General features: G+C 43.8%; 1 protein-coding gene across 1 annotated transcript in view; it reads right to left on the bottom strand.

Annotated features, from left to right (window-relative positions):
* The window catches only part of LOC140410474 (CUB and sushi domain-containing protein 1-like), a 3,392,839-nt gene that overhangs the window by 165,769 nt on the left and 3,205,901 nt on the right, over positions 1–21,169 (bottom strand). Inside the window, exons 51-54 of the mRNA XM_072498599.1 lie at positions 15,661–15,855; positions 13,337–13,510; positions 11,274–11,447; positions 7,369–7,542 (exon numbers count right to left, since the gene is read on the bottom strand). Of these exons, the coding sequence (XP_072354700.1) occupies positions 7,369–7,542; positions 11,274–11,447; positions 13,337–13,510; positions 15,661–15,855 (717 nt within the window). The remainder of the gene's footprint in view (positions 1–7,368; positions 7,543–11,273; positions 11,448–13,336; positions 13,511–15,660; positions 15,856–21,169) is intronic.

A 21,169-nucleotide genomic window follows, 5' to 3' on the forward strand; every position in this document is an offset into this window, starting at 1 on the left:
ACAATAATAAACTACACTGCAGGGGATTATTTTGTTTGTTTATTATTTGTCCACCATTCTGAGTAAACTTTTATAAACCAAGTTTCCCACTGAGCTTCCTCGGTTTTGGAGCTGACATTGGACACTCGGACAGGCCTGCAACTCAACCAAATTCCAATCAATCCAAAGTACGCCATCTAAATTAATCTTGGCGAGGTGCACAAAGCGGGCAATCAGTAGCCTGCCTTTCCAGTAACAATTTATGTCCCTTTGACTTTGTGGTGAATGTGTTCACCATAATATAAGTTGGCTGTATAGTACTGTGGCCTATGGCCAGGGAATGGTAATATGATCTCCTTCCATGTCTTGTACTGGAACCCTGGTGGGCTCCGCCTCTGGCTCCGCCCGTCCCCCTTCCGGGGCGGTATATAGACCTGCCGCCTGTGGGCAGTGCTCATTGTTACAGCAGTCACAGGCAGGCAAGTTCTTGGATAATAAAGCCTATGTTCACTCGATCTCATCGTCTTGTAGTGAATTGATGGTACGTCAGACTTTCAATTAGTTTACTTCCCTTTATGATAATAGTGGATTGTGCAATGGGTCAATATGCATTAGTCATGTGTAACACTGAAACATTGCACTGTAGCAGGCTTATACACTAACTCTGCTTCTTTCTGTGCAACGGTCAGTAATTTTTATCTTTAGTTGCTTTTCTCATTGCATTTATTATTTCTGCTTGCCAAAGTGATTCTCATGGTTAATTTCTCTTGAGATTTATTAACGGCCTGACATCTGCAGCATCTATTTTTACTGCGATTTAGTGAGGATTGTCTATCCGAAATATTTGTTTCCCTCAAAGCCTAGCAAATCCTCAGCAACTGCTTCTTTCTTGATCTAGGAAATTCTAAGTTTCAAAATATTATTTTCCCTTGCAATTCAGTGAAGGCATGGAATCTAGCTTTGACAGAGAATCTTCCAGACTCGAAACATTGGCTCCCTTCTCTCTCCACAGATGCTGTCAGACCTGCTGAGATTGCCCAGTATTTTCTGTTTTTGTTTCAGATTAGGCATCCGCAGTAATTTGCTTTTCTCCATCACTCTGGTGCACTATTCAGTCCATATGTGCGTGGGAGTCCCTTACTCTGCTAATCCCATGAAGCCTGAGTTCATGAGATTCAATTTATTTGGGGGCTAGTGTCTATGATTGAACTATGAAAGGTATTGGCCGGGATTCTCAGCCAATTTGTCGCTCAGCCAAATTTCCCATTCACTGTAGCGGGACTGGAGAATCCTGCTGCCATGAACGGATGGAGAATTCCGGACATTGGGCGTCATTCTCCGCCGGCGGGAGTCTCCGTTCTGCCGGCGCTCGGGGGTTTCCCGACGGCGTGGGGGTGCCCCACAATGGGAAACCCCATTGACCGGCCGGTGTTACGGAGACTCCCGCCGGCCGGTCGGCGCAGAAATGTGGCGGGGCGGGTAGGAGAATTTCGCCCATTGTTTCTCCCTTGTAATCTAGCCAACCTTTTCTGCTGGCATCCGTCTATGCACGCAAATGCCAATCTCATTTTTCTTAATTTGTTCATGGGATGTAGGTGTCTCTGGCTGGGCCAGTACTAATTGCCTTCGGTGGACCATAAAATCCTCCCAGTGTAAAATTCCACCTATAGAGTTTGTAATGTTGCAAAATAAATACACATCATATCATTGTTAAATCTTTAGTACTGCTGATTTTGATTTTATTACATTGCGATTGTTTTTTTTCGATTTCACTTCAACTCAACTCAAGCAAGAAATGTTAACTCCTTGAAAACATTACCCATGCCAAAGGTGAGCCCATGAATTTTGGCTCAAGAAAGTCTCAAAAATGAGACTTTTGCACCACATATCCGACACTACTATAACAAATTTTGACAATTGCATTTTGGTTTTCCTTACCAGGGGCAGTGATTAATTAGCCCTAATGGTGCAAAATAGAGAGTGACAATATCTGTTGTCCCCCCGTATAAATAAAAGCATCAATTGTGTCAGCTGTAATAATAGTAAATACACTTTCAGTTTACTCTAGTGAATGTCTGGAAATTGTCAATCCTCCCACTGCCGCCGCCACCCCCCCCCCCCCCCCCCCCCCCCCCCCACCCACCCACCCACCCACCCACCCCAGCTACAGCCTTGAGAAAGGATTTAGTGCTGAATCCTTTCGGCAAAGCAGAATTCACATTGGATGTTTACTGAGTTAATTTAGCCAGTTGATAACAACATTACTAGTGATATTTCAGCATCTCATACATGGCCTGTTTACTTACTGATGCATAAAAGATAATCAGAATACCTGCCAAATAGGCAATTTACCTCAATGTTTGGATCACAACTATGAAACGTTCATGCCCATGATCCTCAATCAATATTCTCCTAATTCACCACTTTGAAAGTGCACTGGGCTGTGAAACACATTCTGTTTTTATACACTGTAAACGTCCAATTTATCTCCTTGTACCCAAACACATATAAAATAAACAGAATGTAAATATGATTTCACTCGGAAAATATCTTTTCAGAAGCAAATTAATTTGGAGTAGTGGTTTCACATGGTCGCCAGTGTCAACCGTCTCCCATCATCCTCATATTAATCAGATTTGAACGAGTGCAACAACTATAAACAGTTTAAATACATGATTCTCAGATTCTGCTGGTCTAGGGCCTCCCCATGGTTTATTTTCATAATAAACTCTGATTGCATTCTAGGTTTCGCTGATACACACTTGAGGGTAAATTGTTGATTTGCAAGCCTGTCATTAATGGCAGCTTCAACTTCAAACTTAGCCATTCTGCAGTGAATGTGGCTGCGTGTTTACTCCAGTCAAGAACCAACAGAAAGTACAATGCTTGGCCGCTACTCCCAATACAGAATTGGACACTTTAAATTGAAGTCCCAGTCAGAATCACAGACAGGCCTGATGGGGAAGTCAAACAGCCAAACATGAATACACTGCACAGAGACTGACAGTCGGGGCAAGTCTGGAGATCGGAAGATAATCGGCCCCATTCAAATGGATCAATTGTTGTGTATTGCCCAGATGAAGCCAGACTTTCTGGCACCTAGATTTCCCACCGGGTGTTGCGACCCCTGCCCAGCGACTTATTGACTGAGGGCCAGAGAAACCTCTGGAAGAGCATGAAGAGGGGTCTGAGAACAGACACCCAGAGACACTCCCCAGTGAAGACTCAATGCTGAAGCAGTGGAACAGACCCGAAGACAGACCAGAGAATGGACGGAAGAGGTGTGCGAGACCAACCTTCGCAGACAAAGGCCCTGAGATGACGGAGGCTCAGAGGACTGGACCCGCAGCTCGATCAAGTTCATCGGTAGTATTAAAATCTTGGGCATATAATAGTTGGGATAATTGTTTGAAAATAAATTTGAATTGAATTGTGAACCTTTGTTCATCTCGCAAATAAGAGCACCTGGGTGAAATGTTTTAATAATGAACTGGTCTAAGTGTCTGATAGTTCACAGACAACACTTCCTACTGAGGGTGGATTGAGATATCAAGGCAGCATCAATGGCAAAAAATGAAAATTAAAGCAGTTCTTGTGTTATTGTTCATTCGGTCTTAAATTTCTTCTGCCATCCAAAGCAAATAACAAGTACTTCTACTTAAATACAGGGTTTCTGTATTCAGGTTGAACATTTAAATTTTTGAAGCAAACCTGAGGAGCTGGATTATTTTAGGCCCACACACCAGTTCCCCAGTGCTATCCTGCTCCCAGTTTTTTTTGCAGAGGTGGAATGGGGCGGGGGAGCAGGGCTAGCCACCTGTAAGTAGTGGGCAGCCAAATCACGTCAAATTTGAATATTCTTCAGAAGGGTCCCGAAGATGATATTAAACTCAAAGCAATTAATGCTGATTCTCTCGCCAAAAGTGTTGCCAGACTTACTGAATATTTGTATCACTCTGTTTTTAGTTTGGGTTCCCAGCATCTCCAGTATCATGATTTTTATTTTAGCACAGTTAATTCATGTTATTACTGGGTCTTTAAGGTCAACTATCAGGGGTCCATATCGCTACAGGTGATGAGGGTCTGTGGAGCTGCCTAGAGTTGCCTCCGAGCAGTAGACTGGGGTGGGGAATGGAGGAGGCAGCGCAACAGGTGGATTTAGAAGCCCTCTCTGGCTGGCTGGATATCACTGCTGCCATAGGAAGCCTTGTGGAAGGCTTCACACTCTACTCTCCTGTCAGGTTTCCCATAACCTCAGAAACCTGTTTGGCTACAGTAAGACCATGTAAAACAGGTTTAATCAGAAGCTTCTGGCGTAATTCCAACATTAAAATTGCCAAGCTACTTCCTGGGAATGGGTTGGCTGCCCATTCCTTGTCCCGCCTCCATTGAATCCAGAAGCTGACAAGAAGCTTATAGCCAAGTTCCGCACACATGAGCGCGGCCTCAACCGGGACCTGGGATTCATGTCGCATTACATTCATCCCCCACCATCTGGCCTCCGAATCCTACCAACTGTCCTGGCTTGACACAATTCACACCTCTTTAACGTGGGGTTACCCCATCTCTGGATCTGTAAAGATTTAATCACGTGCTAATGCTCGCATTCCAAGCATTGTCTGGCATCTTTGAATCTGTCGATATATATGTTTCTGGAACATACCTCTTCATTCACCTGAGGAAGGAGCAGCGCTCCGAAAGCTAGTGACATCGAAACAAACCTGTTGGACTTTAACCTGGTGTTGTAAAACTTCTTACTGTGCTCACCCCAGTCCCATGCCGGCATCTCTACATCAGTTGGAAAAGGGTTAGGGTCAGATTTGAGATTTTTTAAAATGTTAATCTCTGACCTATACCCAGCCCTTTCAATTTTAGATGTTAAAATCCAACTCCAGGCAGGCATACTACTAAATCCCCTGAAAATAAACATACCTTCAAAATTTAAACTCTATTTCATGATGTCTAATAGTAACAGTTTATTTTCACCCATGTGAGTGAAATAATAATTGTTGTGCCAGCACCATCATATCCCACTGAACTGTATCTCCCTTGTTTTCACAGGTAGCTAGCAGGTATTCAGTACTGCTAGCATGGCTATCCCAGAGACTCACTTCTATGATTCCTTTAAATCATTTGGTGGGCTTGGGCAACACTGAAACAGCAGCAATGGATCTTGTCCAATTCACAATCCCTTTCACCTCCTGCCTTCAAATTTCTGTTCTTTATAACTGCACAACACACACTGTAACGCAGTCTCGGATCTTTTCTCAGAGACCTGCTTCACCACAAGGATTTGATCAAAACCTGCCAAACAAAAAACTGTTCCATTGAGATAAAACCTCGCTCGTTTCCTCTCAGACAAAATACTCACTGTGTTCTCAACTGCCATACAAAAATACACGCGGAATCCCAACACCATTATAATTTGTTTTCTATTCACCCTTTGCTTCTTAACTGCTAATCCCCATGGCAACCTCAGGTCAAATGCATTGCTTTGAACACAATGGTATCCTAATGGGGAAATCAATTCACCCTTTTTCAGAATACTCCCCAGTCCACTCTTGGCTTAAAGAGAACATCTTTGAAAAAGAAAATACAGACTTTTCCCAAAGCCTATGGGTTGTTGCATACTTTTTTACAAAATAAATGTAAGTGCCCCCAGAAGCTGAGAAATGGTCAGACCAGTCATTTGAAATGTTGTATACTTCTCACAAAAATCAGAGTTTGAAACAATAAATAGAGAAGCATGAACAATTGCTGAACATTTCTAATTTAACTTAAAATACGTGGTTCATAATGTACTGCAAATAAAAATGTTTTCTTTAGCATTTGTAAGGATCCTCGTGTTAATCCCTGTATGTCCCTTGTTTTTCCTTTTAATTACTGTTATTCTGTACAAAAAAATTGCCTCTAGCTTTAATACGGACTTCACCTTTAAGTTGAAAACAGGACCTCCAGCAGGATGTGCTGTTTGGTCTGAAATCAGTGCTGATACATCTTGATGGACTTGGCTGTTGGCCAATAGACTATTTTGAATTGCCGGGCTTTATCAATGGATCGTGCTGATTGGTCAGATTTTTCTTTGGAATGTTCCTTCCTCTGTGAGACTGTCTTTCCAGTTTTAGTTTTATTGAAGGAGGCTCTGAGTTTTTTCTCTCCCTGAATAGTGAAACCTTTCTCAAACACCGGTTGGAGATTCTGTTTTCTCCTCAGTTAAGCTGGAGGACATTCTCGTGAGACTGGAAACCAACTTAGAGTAAAACCCAGGCTGAGAACTAGATTTGAGGGAAGACAAAGAAAATTTTAAGGAAATCCAGACAAGCCACCAGCTGAAGGCAGGGTTCGTTGTTTTAAAATCCCTTTTAAAATCTCGTGTGGGGAACTCTTTTCTTATCTCAGAATGACTGTTGGTTATTCTGGTGGAGTTGGAAATAAACAGGCCTGAGGGTGTTCTTTTGAGTGAAGGCCCAAGGTAATAAAAGTTAAAGTGACTCTGCCAGAGGAAACCCTACAGCCAGGAGTTTCTGACTGAATGCTACTGCCAGAAGATCCTTGTTGGCAATCCAACCAATAGTTGCAATCACTTCACATCCTGGTAGGATAGTCTGCTGCTGCAACAACTTCAACATCCAAAGTAAGGACACTCATCTTCCATTTCATATTAATCCTCTTATTATTTTTACCCCTCCCCCTCCCTCTGTATGTGACTGTCTTGTTTGTGTTTGTGTAGAAGTTGGAATGGTAAAATGGGGGAGCAGTATATTAGCTGGCCGTTATTCTATTATAAGTATTTCATGTCTTATCTCTATTTGGGTGGCATGGTAGCACAGTGGTTAGCATTGTTGCTTCACAGCGCCAGGGTCCCAGGTTCGATTCCCGGCTTGGGTCAGTGTGCGGAGGAGTCTGCACGTTCTCCCTTTGTCTGCGTGGGTTTCCTCCGGGTGCTGCTGTATCCTCCCACAAATCCTGAAAGATGTGCTGTTAGGTAATTTGGACATTCTGAATTCTCCCTCTGTGTACTCGAACAGGCGCAGGAATTTGGCGACTAGGGGATTTTCACAGTAACTTCATTGCAGTGTTAATGTAAGCCTACTTGTTACAATAAAGATTATTATTATTTTGTTACAAATAAACAGTTGTGTTTCCCTTACAAATCTGTTGCCTGTAAGTTATTGGAGTAGTCAAGGGTCAAAGATCTCAGAAATAAAGAATTATCGGTTAGTTCACTTGTGTTGGGACTCCAGGGTCTGCCGGGCTAGAATCAACCGTGCACTAACCCCAGGTATTGAAACATATTCAACAGTTGACTGTCTAACAATGTCCTCAAAACATTGAAATATGTACCTTAATCAAAATAAAGATGGCTAAACATACGAGTACTTTTCTTACCTCGACAAGTTGGCAAGGGGCTGTTCCACTGACCATTAGACCGGCATTGAGCTCTCATTGTACCTTGCAGTAAATATCCCTTACTACAGGTAAAGTTTACAACATCATTTAGATTGAACTGACTCCCATTAGTTTTGCCATGAGTTGGGTTGCCTGGGTGACCACACGTGATTGCTGAAATAATTAAGTTTGAGGTACACGTATTAAGACAGGTACGAAATAAAAACACTTCAGCTCAAACAATTCACAATTGAATATGTTTTGTTTTCAAATGAGTGTTTTAGATTGCACTCAGCTATTTGAAATAAATATAATTGTTAGTGCAATTAGATGTGCCGTTACATGTGAGAAGTGATTATACTAAAAAATAGAAATTATACAATGAGCTGATATGACATGAGATGATCTGAAAAAAAAAATGGAATAGATCAGATGTAATTCGGTGGCTGTTGAGCTCTCATGAACTTTGAATACTGCAAATGTATGTTTACTAATTGCAGTTTATGTTGTCTGTGCTGTCTGTCTTGAAGACTTGTCTGAATGAACTTTTCATCTATTAAATGTCAGATTTAACAGATACTAATTTGATACTGATATCTGGATTTTACATGCCCTCTCTGGGTGTGTTTTTGGCGGGAGAGGCACGTAAACCAGGGTGGATCCAGCCCACCACCTTCCCACCCATGCCCGAGCTTACCCCCATAACAGTCAATCGGCAGGTGACAAAATTCTCAGTCTGCCCGCAAAATGTAAATAAATAATTAAGGGTCAATTGAACTTGTTAACAAGCCAACTGACCCTGATAATATGCTGCCCACACTATAACACGGTCGCTGTGGGCATGCTGCTTTTTCAAATATATTTTTAAAAGGGAAGGGAGTGGGTGAGCTTTGTGCATTGAGGCAAGGCCCCCAAAGATAGTTGGCTGCTCCCCCTTCCTTCTACCTATTTGCTCTCCAAAACCCAACCTTGCCACCCTGCTCCAAATCCTCCCTACCCTATACCCTGACATACCACACTCTGGGATCCACTAGGCCTTCTTCCTGGGACTGGTTGTAGACCTGTCAGTGCCCACTACTGAACTCCTGGTGCTGCTGAGACTGATGGAACTGTTGATCAATTGGTTTATCCAGCAACTGCTGAGAACAGGAATCCCTCCCCAGTGGGAGGAAAATTTTCACTGTGAGCCAAGTTAGTCCACCCACAGCATATTATGGAGTTGGGGTGATGGTGGTGGTGGTGGGGGGGGGGGGATAGAGAGCCATCACCCCTCCACCCCACTCACTATAATATGCCACCATAACCTACAACCCATGTTGTGATCAAAGTATTCGACACATTGCTGCCTCTGTATTGCTCGGTATTTGTGGAAAAAGGGGACCTTTGTGAGCACATGTTTAAATAAAGGCTTGAAGAAGAGGATTCATATTGAGCTTGGGATGTGGGTGTCGCCGACTGGGTCAGCATTTGTTGCCCATCCCTAATTGTCCTTGAACTGAGTGGTTTGCTAGGCCATTTCAGTTTGCATTTTTCGAGTCTTGCTGTGGATTGGGAGTCACATGGAGGCCAGACTGGTTGAGGGTGGCAGATTTCCTTCCCTCGAGGACATTAGTGAACAGATGGGTTTTTGTGACAATCGGTAATGGTTTCGGCATCATCATTAGACTTTTAATTCCAGATTTATTTTATTGAATTCAAATTTCACCATCTGTCATGGAGAAATAATAATCAAATAATAGATGTGACTCATGCATTTTGTCTGAAATTCAGGAAAATATATGCAGAATCTTTCTATGCATAAATAGTCCATCTTTGGTAGATGGACTATTTGAAAAAAATGAAATGAATGAAAATCGCTTATTGTCACAAGTAGGCTTCAAATGAAGTTTCTGTGAAAAGCCCCCAGTCGCCACATTCCGGCACCTGTTCAGGGAGGCTGATACGGGAATTGAACCTGCACTGCTGGCCTGCCTTGGTCCGTTTTAAAAGCCAGCTATCTAGCCCTGTGCTAAACCAGCCCCTCCATTTCTCCCCACATTTTAAATAGGTTTCATTGTGATTTTATATTTTTATGCATTATACTCAGTATTCTCATATTTAAAGGGTCACAAAGCCTTCAATGGCATGACTTTTTAAACAGGTGATCACTGTTGTAATGGATTCACGGTAAGATATTTCATCCATTGACTATGGGTGGTATTCTCTCCCCTCCCCCGGGAGAATCGGTGGGGCGCCGCGCAAATCGCGCCACACCGTCCCAACACCTGTACGCGATTCTCCCCCCCCCCCCGAAACCAGTGGCGCGCGAATCGCGCCGGGCCGCTCGGAGAATCGGCACAAACGGCGAGCGCCGATTCTCCGACCCGGATGGGCCAAGCGACCGCGCGTAAACGGCCTAGTCCCTCCGGTGCCGTCCACACCTGGTCGCTGCCGGCGGGTACTCGTCGCAAGGGCTTGGGGGGCGGACTGTGGGGGGGGGGGAACCGTTCCCAGGGGGGCCTCTGGAGTGGCCTGGTACACGATCGGGACTAACCGAACGGCGGGCCGGCCTCTGTCGGCGGGCCTCCTTTCTTTCGCCAGCGAGCCTGGATCCATCCACCATGTTTGTGTGGGGCTGCCTGGGGGAGGACGGCCACCGCACATGCGCTACTTGGCGCCGGCCCAACTGCGCATGTGTGGGACCCAAGGCGCCGCGTCTTTTACGCGGCGCCGGTTCTCTGACGCCGCGCCCCCGTAAATCGCACAACGGCCCTGCTCGCCCCACGAAGGGGGGAGAATAGGGGTCTGGGAACGGGCGCCGACACTGGAGTAAAACACTCCAGTTTTTACTCCGGCGTCGGCACTTAGACTCCCGTTGGGAGAATCCCACCCGATGAATGGATGTAAAATATAATCTATGGACCACCCTCTAGGCTCTTCGCAAATAAACACATGAGCAATGATCTTTCGAAGAGTATCTGTTGAACATGGATTTTACTATCATGATTATATTGACTGATTTTCTGTGTTGACAGTGTTAAGGTTCACCCAAGTTGGTATTCGCCCTTCAAGGACCAACAGCTGGCACTTTATTGAATAGTGCAGACCCTACACATGAACACATCAAAGGATGAGCATTAAACTCTTTAAAGGTGTCAATGGCTTTACGTTGGTTGCAATGTCTTACTAGGAGATCAAAAAATCTCATGTAAAACAGAAATCGACAAAGAAGGGCAGAAATAGCTAATACTTGAAGTTTCAAAACAATTTATGCAGGTCAATAATGAAAACATTTCTTAAATTTATCCTTATTTCTAAGTGTATTACTTAGATTCTGCATCCATAAGTAAGAACAAATACTCTGGGTGTAATAAAATAACAACCTGTCTTTCAAAATTCAGAAATTTCCAGGTGAGTAGAGGTTGCGCAAGTCTAGAAAACCCAACTACGGTGAAATGGGCTGTCAATTCATTTTGCACTATCTCCAAAGACAAATTACACCCTTTTGAATTCTATTTAACATTCACTTTGGATAATGGTGTATGGAAGTTCATTTTGGATTCGCCATTTGATGAACAGCTTTCAGCTTTCTTCTCAATAATGGAAAGTAAACTCAGGCAAGAGTGTATAATTTAATTTAATAGCTCTTGCTAAAAGGCCATGTCCAGAGGTTGACACCACCCTCATGGCTTTTGAGTTTGCTGACTGTTAAACCAGTCGAGAGGCGTAACATGGGAATTGTGTTGGTGCTCTTATTAGCAAAGTTCCTGACAGTCAGGCTGTTAAAGGTCTGATGAACTAACACAGAATACAAAACTGCAACAATTATCATCTCTATTCAATGCCATAAAAACAGAAGGAACAACACCCAGATTTGTAAAAGTAGATAAAGTTAACCTTTACCGCACCAAAGGAAAAGTACTTACGAACACAGACTGCCGGCTGTCCTGACCACTTATGGTCCTGTTGGCAAATTCTCACAGAGGAACCAACAAGTCGGAAACCTGGATTGCACTGATAGACAACAGTGTCACGATAACTAAAACCATCTCCACTGATGTGGCCATTTACAATTGGATCCGGAGAGCCACAGTGACCAGCTAAAGTTGGTAGAAAAGGGAAGTAGGTAAGACAATCAACAACCACAATATTTCAATGTTCTCAGATAAGAATCATTGACCTCTGAGAAATATGGACTTATGCTCAAGGGAAATGAAATGTAATCAAAGTCGCCACAGTTCCTGAGGACCCTAGGCTGCCCGCCCCCCTTTTTATTTTAAGAGAGAGTTGACTGGTGGTCATTTAACCTGAGGGTCAGCACAGGCAAGGGGCAAAGTTGAGGAGATTGGGCCTTTATGAATAACCTCAGCTGGTACGGGAATTGAACCCATGCTGTTGGCAATGTTCCCCATCACAGACCAACCGTCCAGCCAACTGCTAACTGACCCCCCAAATTGAAGTGGAGAATGTGGGATGTGAGTACAATGCTACAATTCTCGATTGAAAATCAGAGGAATGGAAACACCTTGTTAACCTGGAATTTCTCAAATTTGAAAAAAACATTGGTATAACTGAATATAAAAGATAAGTCAAAATATACCTCTCCCAAAAATGTCAGCCTATATAACATCATAACCAGAAATGTAACATTTAGATGTTACAACTCTTTAGTAATGCAATGTGAAATGTCATTTTACTTTGGAAGAGCGCATGCAAACGGTAGCAAATCGGCTGAATCGTGATCATAAGGACACAGTATTATGGAGGTAATTGTCTGATTTCATGCTCCTGGCAGGAAGACTCTTCTGCTCAAAGTACATATTGGAAAGCGGATGTGTGCTTTGATAATTTCTCACCATTTAAATGAATAGCCAGGAGTTATGTGATATGTGCACCTGAATTTTTAATATGGGCTATCAGTGGGTTCCAGGCACTGAATTGGAACATTATGTTTTAGAAAACACAATTACCTGCACCAGCTGTAAAAAGATGCAAAGGAATGCATTTTTCTTTCCATTTTGGAAATCCAGTTTTAGAACAATATTGGCCTAGTGCAGGTATGGTGTGGGTTTGTTACAATTAAATTTCCCTGCACTCTGCTTCAATAATTTAGCTTACTCATGCCCCACATGCATCCTACTCTGACAACGGCAACTCTTAATGCATTAAGTAAATGTGTCAATCTGACACACACCATCTTTAAGGCTGCAATTTTAAGGCAGCATGGAGTGGTTTTGTGAATTTAAAGACATAAGAACATGAGAAATAGAGCAGCAGCAAATCATTTGGCCTCTTGGTCATTCAATATAATCACAGCTAATTTCCTGTCTCACTTTCCTACCCGCTCCATATATCCCTTCATTCCCCTGATCGGAAATCTATCAATTTCGGCCTTGAATATACTCAACGATGGAGCATCCACAACTCTTTAGGCCTAATTTACTCAGCCTCCCATGACAGGAAAACCCTCTCATTTCAGTTAACCAATCTGGTGAATCTTTGCTGTACTCTCTCCCACACATATACATCTGACATCTGTGGAATAACCCATATCGAATCGGTACAATGTTCAAATCTCCCAAATACAAGTAACCTTTGACTCTTAAATCCCTAGAAGTTAAATGGCATCCACCCCATCGAGCTGAGCTTAACTGAAATTCTGGTCTCAGAGCTGGGAGGTCAACATTTTTACCTCTGCATTACTTCATTTTTCATGATGTGGAGATGCCGGCGTTGGACTGGGGTGAGCACAGTAAGAAGTCTTACAACACCAGGTTAAAGTCCAACAGGTTTGTCTTGAATCACTAGCTTTCGGAGCACTGCTCCTTCCTCAGGTGAATCCTTCATTTTTCACTGAACCGTGATAAATTATACCCAACTTCAAAATGAACTAACAATTTTGATGTATTTTTAAAGTGGAATACATTTGTTGCTGTAAGGTGGACTTGAGATACTTCAGTTGCAGGTGCAAGTTGTCTATGATACATACCCAGGCATCTGGTTTCCACATCACTCCACAGCCCATTTACTTGGCACTCTCGAACATGAGATCCAGCCAGTGTGTACCCAGTATTACAAGTAAAGATTGCAGTCGCCCCATATGTCTGTAATGTCCCAATCTTATTGCCATTTGGTGGTGAAGGAAGATCCCCGCATGAGACAACTGGTGAAAAAAATGTCATATTGTTAAGAATAGAACCCGCTAAACCTGCTGGAATTGCTTATAGTTCTTATCTTGTGGTCAAGTATAGCAGTTCAGTATGAGGACTTACATTTAAATGTTTCAAATGAACATTCATTGATCATTCTTTTTTCCTTTGGGTGTATTTTCAATATCAAAACGAAATCTGATAAGGCAGTGAATGCTAACAAGCTGTCTGACTGTGGGTAAATCACATGAGAGACTGATCCTGACAGCATTCAACATCCACATCTGCACGGGCTGCAGCACAGGCCATTAGATAGTAATCAAGAGCAAGAATCTAATTGATTTCTCACTAGTTTATTGTAATATCCCTAACGTTACTTAGGCAAAGGTCAGGGATTACATTGTGGATCTTCCTGCCCTGCAGGGCTCAGTTGCACATCATTCTGTGAAGCCATAGCTTGAATGATTCTTAAGAAACATCTTTGAAAGAAGGAAAATTTAAAAATAATCAAGAAATTACAAAAGGAGGTCCAGAATTGTATGTGGAGGGAATGTTATAAGCACTACGTCCATCTTTTACTGTTAATCAGGCAACAAATAATATTCATAATAGTATCTTTGGTGAAGTGAAGGCATCTTAGGCATTGCTCCTGAGTAAAGTTAATGGAAGAGAGATCTCCCTCAATGCCTTCTGTAGTGTGGGTGTTTGCGGGGTGCTCTCCTCCTCCTTTTTGGGGCAGATGCTCCTGCTTTCTGCTGGCTTCCTTGCTACTCCACTGCATCGTCTAACCCCAGAGTCAGCCAAGCCAGATCAGCCATGACTGCAGCTAAACTACCGATGAGGCATCAACAGCAGAGCAACACAGGCAGTAGGCTTCTCTCCTCACACAAAATGAAGCTTCCAGAGTGAACAAACATCACACCTAGAAATGATTAGCAGCCTGAAATATCAAACCAGCAACTAAACTCTAAGTTCTACAGAATGCATTTAAAATTGTTCTGGTGAGGGATCCCTTTCCTGCCAGTTTGTTCCAGGTGTTGCTGAGTGACTTCTGCACGTTGAGCATCAGGTACTTGAATTTACTAGAATCAGAAACAGGCCCTGCAAGAAGCCTATTTCTGATGGACGCAACTCAATCCACTGGAGATATACCATGTTGTTCTGATGGAACAGCACCAACTCTGTTCCTCTCCCCACTAACGCTGCCTGACCTGATTATTTCTGGCATTTTCTGCTTCCATTTCAGCTTTCCAACATGGCCAATAATTTGTTGTTCTGGCTACACTAACATGACTGCCACTTACAGAGTATAATGAGCAGGCACTTCCAATCTGCAAGAGTGGAGACAAAATGGGTACTGTTCTATCAGTTTTCTAAGCCAATGTCTGTAAGGTTTCATTGCAGTGAAAAATCTCACTTCAGAGGTCGGTTTCGTCGAATCATAAAGCACAAAGGAGGCCATTGACCCTGTTCTGTCAGTGCTGCCTGTTTGAAGGAGATAGTCCTCCACCCCTGCACTTTTCCAGAGAGCAGCAATGTATTCCATTTGTCATTGGAAATTGCTGCTGAATTTGCTTTCACGCCCATTTCTGGTATTGCAGTACAGATCAAAAGAACTCACTGTGGAAAAATAAATGTCCTTATCACTCCTCCTGCTGCTGGAAACAGTTTCTTTTACATCTTTCAAAAGCCTTCATAAATTTTGAATGCCTCTATTAAATCTCCCCTTAACCTCCACTAAATTAAAGGGAATAATTCCAGTTTCTGGTCTTTCTGCATAACTGAAGTCTCTTATCCCTGTAACTCTCCATTGCACCCTCATCAAAGCATTGACATCATTTGACTTCAGCATCCGCAAATTGCATGCGTACGAGACATTCACTTAATTCCTGTTAATGCATCAATCTTATGTCAAGTCATGCATTTTAAAGCGTTAAAAGCTGTATCGTAAAATTGGCAGTTCTAACCCTGTACATGCTTCCACAGAGATCTCAGTTCACATAAAGTGTGGATCGATGAATAACCATTGCGCCTGATAGAAAAGTACAATTAGAGCGGGTCGTTATTTACAAGTGACCATTGATACAGCTTCTGCCATAGATACACTATTAGTCTTGAATTACACAATTTTTTTTAAATCAAAAGGACAAAGATTTGTTCTTACTTTTGCAGCTTGCTTTTTCATTGGACCCACTCCAGGTGCCATTAGCTTGACACTGTATGACCTTGTGGCCCCTTAAGTAATAGCCAGGTTTACAGCTCAACATGACTTTGGTTCCATATTCATTCACTGATCCATAAACGAGCCGTCTGACAACATCTTTTGAAAGAACAGTTTCAATAGCAGGACATGACACAGCTGTGAGGAACATAACACAAATAAAAGGCGATCTATTACTCTTATACATTGAACACAAATAATTAGCTCTACAAGGTCTAGATTTCAAGCATTGCCATACATGACAATGAGATCAACACAGATTGACAGGGCAGGCTGCAGGAGAAAGTTCTGGACCAAATTGAAAATTTTGAAAAGTTCACTATAGTTCCTGTAATAACCTGCACAGGACTCATCCACCTGGGGATGATTGTTCCCTGTGTTCAATTGGACTGAGTTAACCTAGCACTAGCATAAAAGGCAGGCAGCTGTAGAGCCAGCTAAGAAGGAATGAGGACCCGGTGAAAGGGCACCGGGCCCTGTGCATGAATGATGCTGTCACTGAAATAAAGGACTTTTAAGAAGCTAGTTGGACTCCCCTGGCTTTATCACATTGGTGACAATGATGAATTGGAGCTGTCGGCGTGCTGCTCGTTCGGCTGAGCTACCTCCCGGGATTTTTGTTTTAAAAAGAGTGGACTACAGTACCGAGTTTGTTTCTGTGGTTTTATTTTTTAGAGCCTCTAATGTTATGGAAGGCGAGAGCCGGGTCGAGTTTTTTTTTCCGCCGGCTTGTGAGGTGTGTCCGCTGGGAGTGATCTGGAGTCTGATGTTTCTGGCAGTACCAGATGCGGTATCATTCTGGTGTGGGTCGCGTAGCGTTTCGTCTGTCTCTGTCTGCTGTTGTTTCCTGATGCTGGCAGAGTGGTCCACCTGGGAGTCTGTTCTCGAGTTGCTGCTGCCGTTTTGGAACATCATTCTGGTCGTGAGTGCAGCGTTGTGTTTGGAAGACTGTTCTGCGGCAGCTTGGACTGTGGGATTTGCAACAGTGATGTTTTGCTGCGACCTGACAGTTATTGTACGACTGCAGGTTTTGTGCCTGGAGACTCTGGTGTGGAGTTGACTGGACATTCCATATGTGACTTCTGGTCCTGTGGAAGCTTGCACGGAACTCTACTGTTTTTTTAAAATTTGCGCTGTGTGTTGATTTGCCTGTGTACTGTAAGAATGTCGGGGTGACAGCTCCCTGGGCATTTTGGTCGGTGTTTTTCTTTTTGGGTAGAATTTAGAGTGCCCAATATTAAAAATGAAGGGGAGTTGCGGGACGTTGAGGTGGACGTTGTCTGAAGTTCCTCCCCTCTGTGGCTGGAAGGCATGCCACGCCGATTGGGCCTTGGGTTGATGGGTCCGATGCTGTGGCGTGCGCCATCCCCGGGTTCGGCTGTTGGCAGCTTCGCCCCCTGTGTGACTGTGTGTTGGGCCGGACATAATGCTTGGTGGAGTACACGCCTGCCCGTCCTGCTTCCCCGTTCGGTGGAGCCTTATCCAAACTAATTTTTCTTTTTAGGTTTGTTGTCTGGTCACTGTGGAGTTTGCACCCTGTTTGGTTCTCTCCTATCCACTCCTCCTAAATGGCTGTCCTTGTGAGGGGTTTCGGGCTTTGGGGGGAGGGGAGGGGTGTAATAACCTGCACAAGACTCATCCACCTGGGGATGAGTGTTCCCTGTGTTCAATTCGACTGAGTTAACCTAGCACTAGCATAAAAGGCAGGCAGCTGTAGAGCCAGCTAAAAAGGAATGAGGACCTGATGAAAGGGAACCGGGCCCTGTGAATGTATGATGCTGTTGCTGAAATAAAGGACTTTTAAGAAGCTCGGAGGACTCCCCTAGCTTTATCACAGTTCCATTACCAATGTCAGTCACCCCTAGTTGTGTCCTTGCTTACCCAGTAACAGTCTCTCATGGCAGCATTTTTAGAAAGCTTTCTTCCCCACCGAAAGTAAGTGCTTAATTCTTGACCAATTAGGAGATTCACATTTTAGATAGACTTGCTCCATTAAAAATAGCTCTCAGTTTGAAAAAAGGCACAGCCCAGGCCACTGATCTATACATTCCTTTAGTATGCTGCATATACTTTGTTCCAGAAGCAAAGAGAGAACATTTTAATAAAATGTGCTTGACATTTACTGATGAGCAACCAATTTCTGATGGAACACAGTTGTGATCCCTGGAAATTTAGTCAGGCAGGTAATTAGTGCATGTGCCATCTGAACGAGCCTCTGATAGCTAAACAGTGAATGTAATAATAATCTTTATTGTCGCAAGCAGGCTTACATTAACACTGCAATGAAGTTACTGTGAAAATCCCCTAGTCACCACAGAGGGAGAATTCAGAATGTTCCAAATTACCTAACAGGACATGTGGGAGGAAACCGGAGCACCCGGAGGAAATCCACTTAGACACAGGGAGAACGTGCAAACTCTGCACAGACAATGACCCAAGCTGGAATCGAACCTGGGACCCCGGCACTGTGAAGCAACACCGCTAACCATTGTGCTACTGTGCCACCCACAGTGGTAAGGGACTGCATCGAATAGAGTCTCCAGTCAATCAGCAGTGCCTTATGTATGTTTCTTAGCATTCGTGAACTTGATTGATAAAATAGTTCACCAATACTGAGTCAACAGGGTACTGGTTCTATAAAAGATAAAGTGTTACAGCACTACGCAAATTGGAAACGCTATTAGTTGCTCCACTGGTCAAATTTCATAAGATGTTGGTGAGATGCCAAAATTTTTCAGTGACCAAGGGAGGTGAAACTTTTCCCAGAACTTCTGCAACTATTCACTATCCATATATGTACATTGGTTGAAACAAGAGCAACATTTGGCTGTGATGCTTTCCGAATCAATTGTGTGCCTGAGGATGCTGTGGAGATTCACACATGAAAAGGAGAAAGAGGGAGGAGGCACAGGCGAAATATGAGTACCCAAAGGGCTAGAGGCAAGGACATCCTGTGAAGTATAGGGGTAAAAACATTGGTAACTCATTCTTCACAAAGCAATTAGTCATGTAGATACACGCAATGTGAGGAAATCTTCCATTGTATACGAAAACATATCACTAATTCCAGAATGGAGGAAAAGAGAGAAATAACAAAAGGCAGAGGACATTCTGTCGTAGAACCGGGTAAGACAAATTTCAGACATTACATGAAATCAGGGGCGAAATTCTCCGGAAATGGCGTGATGTCCGCCGACTGGCGCCCAAAACGGCACAAATCAGACGGGCATCGCGCCGCCCCAAAGGTGCGGAATGCTCCGCATCTTTGGGGGCCGAGCCCCAACCTTAAGGAGCTAGGTCGGCGGCTGACGAATTTCCGCCCCGCCAGCTGGCGGAAAAGGCCTTTGGTGCCCCGCCAGCTGGCGTGGAAATGACATCTCCGGGCGGCGCATGCGCGGGAGCGTTAGCGGCCGCTGACGGCATTGCCGCGCATGCGCAGTGGAGAGAGTCTCTTCTGCCTCCGCCATGGTGGAGATGTGGCGGAGGCGGAAGGGAAAGAGTGCCCCCACGGCACAGGCCCGCCCGCGGATCGGTGGGCCCCGATCGCGGGCCAGGCCACCGTGGGGGCACCCCCTGGGGCCAGATCGCCCCGCGCCCCCCCCAGGACCCCGGAGCCCGCCCGTGCCGCCTTGTCCTGCTGGTAAGGTAGGTGGTTTAATTTACGCCAGCGGGACAGGCATTTTAGCGGCGGGACTTCGGCCCATCCGGGCTGGAGAAGCGCGTGGGGGGGGCCCGCCAACCGGCGCGGCGCGATTCCCGCCCCCGCCGAATCTCAGGTGCCGGAGACTTCAGCAACCGGCAGGGGCGGGATTCACGCCAGCCCCCGGCGATTCTCCGACCCGGCGGGGGGTCGGAGAATTTCGCCCCAGGTTCCCATCTGACTTTAGGAACATTTGTGTTTTCGAAACTGAAACTTGAATTTCACTTTGAATAATGAATACAAGTGGATTCTTCATTAATAGCGAGAACGCTCACAAACCCTAAGACACTTACAGAGATGTTTGCAATTGTTTATTGTAATTGTTTATTCTTGTCTGACAAAAATGTAAAACAGGAAAGGTGGCCAAACCATGATTTACTAAGAAAATTAGAGATAGTATTTGATCCAAGGAAGAAGCATACATATTGGCCAAGAGAAATAACAAGTCTAAAGATTAGGAGCAGTTTAAAATTCAGCAAAGAAGGACCAAGGGATTGATTAAGAATGGGAAAATAGAGTAATCTTGCAGGGTACATACAAACTAACTGTAAAGGTTTCTATCGGTACATGGAGAGAAAAAGATTGGTGAAGACAAATGCAGGACCCTCACAGTCAGAGACAGGGAAATTTATAATGGCGGACAAAGAAATGGCTGAGCAACTAAATACATACTTTGGCTCTGTCTTCGCAAATGGGGACATAATTAAGATACAAGAGATGTTGGGGAATGCAGGGTTCAATGAGAGGAAGGAACTGAATGAGATCAATATTAGTAGAGAAATGGTTTTGAGGAAATTGATAGGATTGAAGGCTAATAAATTCCCAAGGCCTGATAATCTATACCCCAGAGTACTTAAGGAAGTGACTCCAGAAATAGTGGATGCATTGGTGCATTCCAGGATTCTATAGACTCTGGAACAGTTCCTGTAATTGGAGGGTGGCAAATGTAACTCCACTATTTAAAAAGGAGGGTAGGGAGAAAACGGGGAATTATAGACCACTAAGCCTGACTTCGGTAGTGGGGAAAATTCTAGAATCCTTTCTCAAAGATTTTATGGCAGAGCACTTATAAAACAGTAGCAAGATTGTACAGAAACAGTATGGATTTATGAAGGGGAAATCATACTTGACAAATCTACTGGAATTCTTTGAGGATATAACAAGTAGAGTTGATAAAAAATAGCCAGTGGAAATGGTTTACTTGGATTTTCAGAAGATTTTCAATGAAGTCCCACATCAGAGATGAGCATGTAAAATTAAAGTGTATGGGATTAGGGGTGGTGTATTGAGATGGATAGAAAACTGGATGCCAGACAGGAAACAAAGAGTAGGAATTAAAGTGTTGTTTTTCAAATGGCAGTCAGTGACTAGTGGAGTGCAGCAGGGATCGGTGCTGGGGCCCCAGCTATTCACAACATATATTAATGATTTGGATGAGGGAACTAAATGTAATCTCTCCACGTCTGCAGATGACACAAAGTTGGGTGCCTGGTGAGCTGTGTGGAGGATGCAGAGATCCTTCAGTGTGATTTTTCACAAGTTGAGTGAATGGGCAAAAGATGAGTGGGCAGATGCAGTATAATTTAAATAAATACAAGGTTATCCACTTTGGTAGCAAAAACAGGAAGGCAGACTATTATCTGAATGGCCATTAATTAGGAGAGGGGAATATGCAACGAGACCTGGGTGTCCTCGTACACCAGTCACTGAAGGTAAGCATGCAGGTACAGCAGGCGGTAAAGAAGGTAAATG

Source organism: Scyliorhinus torazame, chromosome 4 (genome assembly GCF_047496885.1).
Source record: "Scyliorhinus torazame isolate Kashiwa2021f chromosome 4, sScyTor2.1, whole genome shotgun sequence".
In the NCBI taxonomy this organism is placed as follows: Eukaryota; Metazoa; Chordata; class Chondrichthyes; order Carcharhiniformes; family Scyliorhinidae; genus Scyliorhinus; species Scyliorhinus torazame.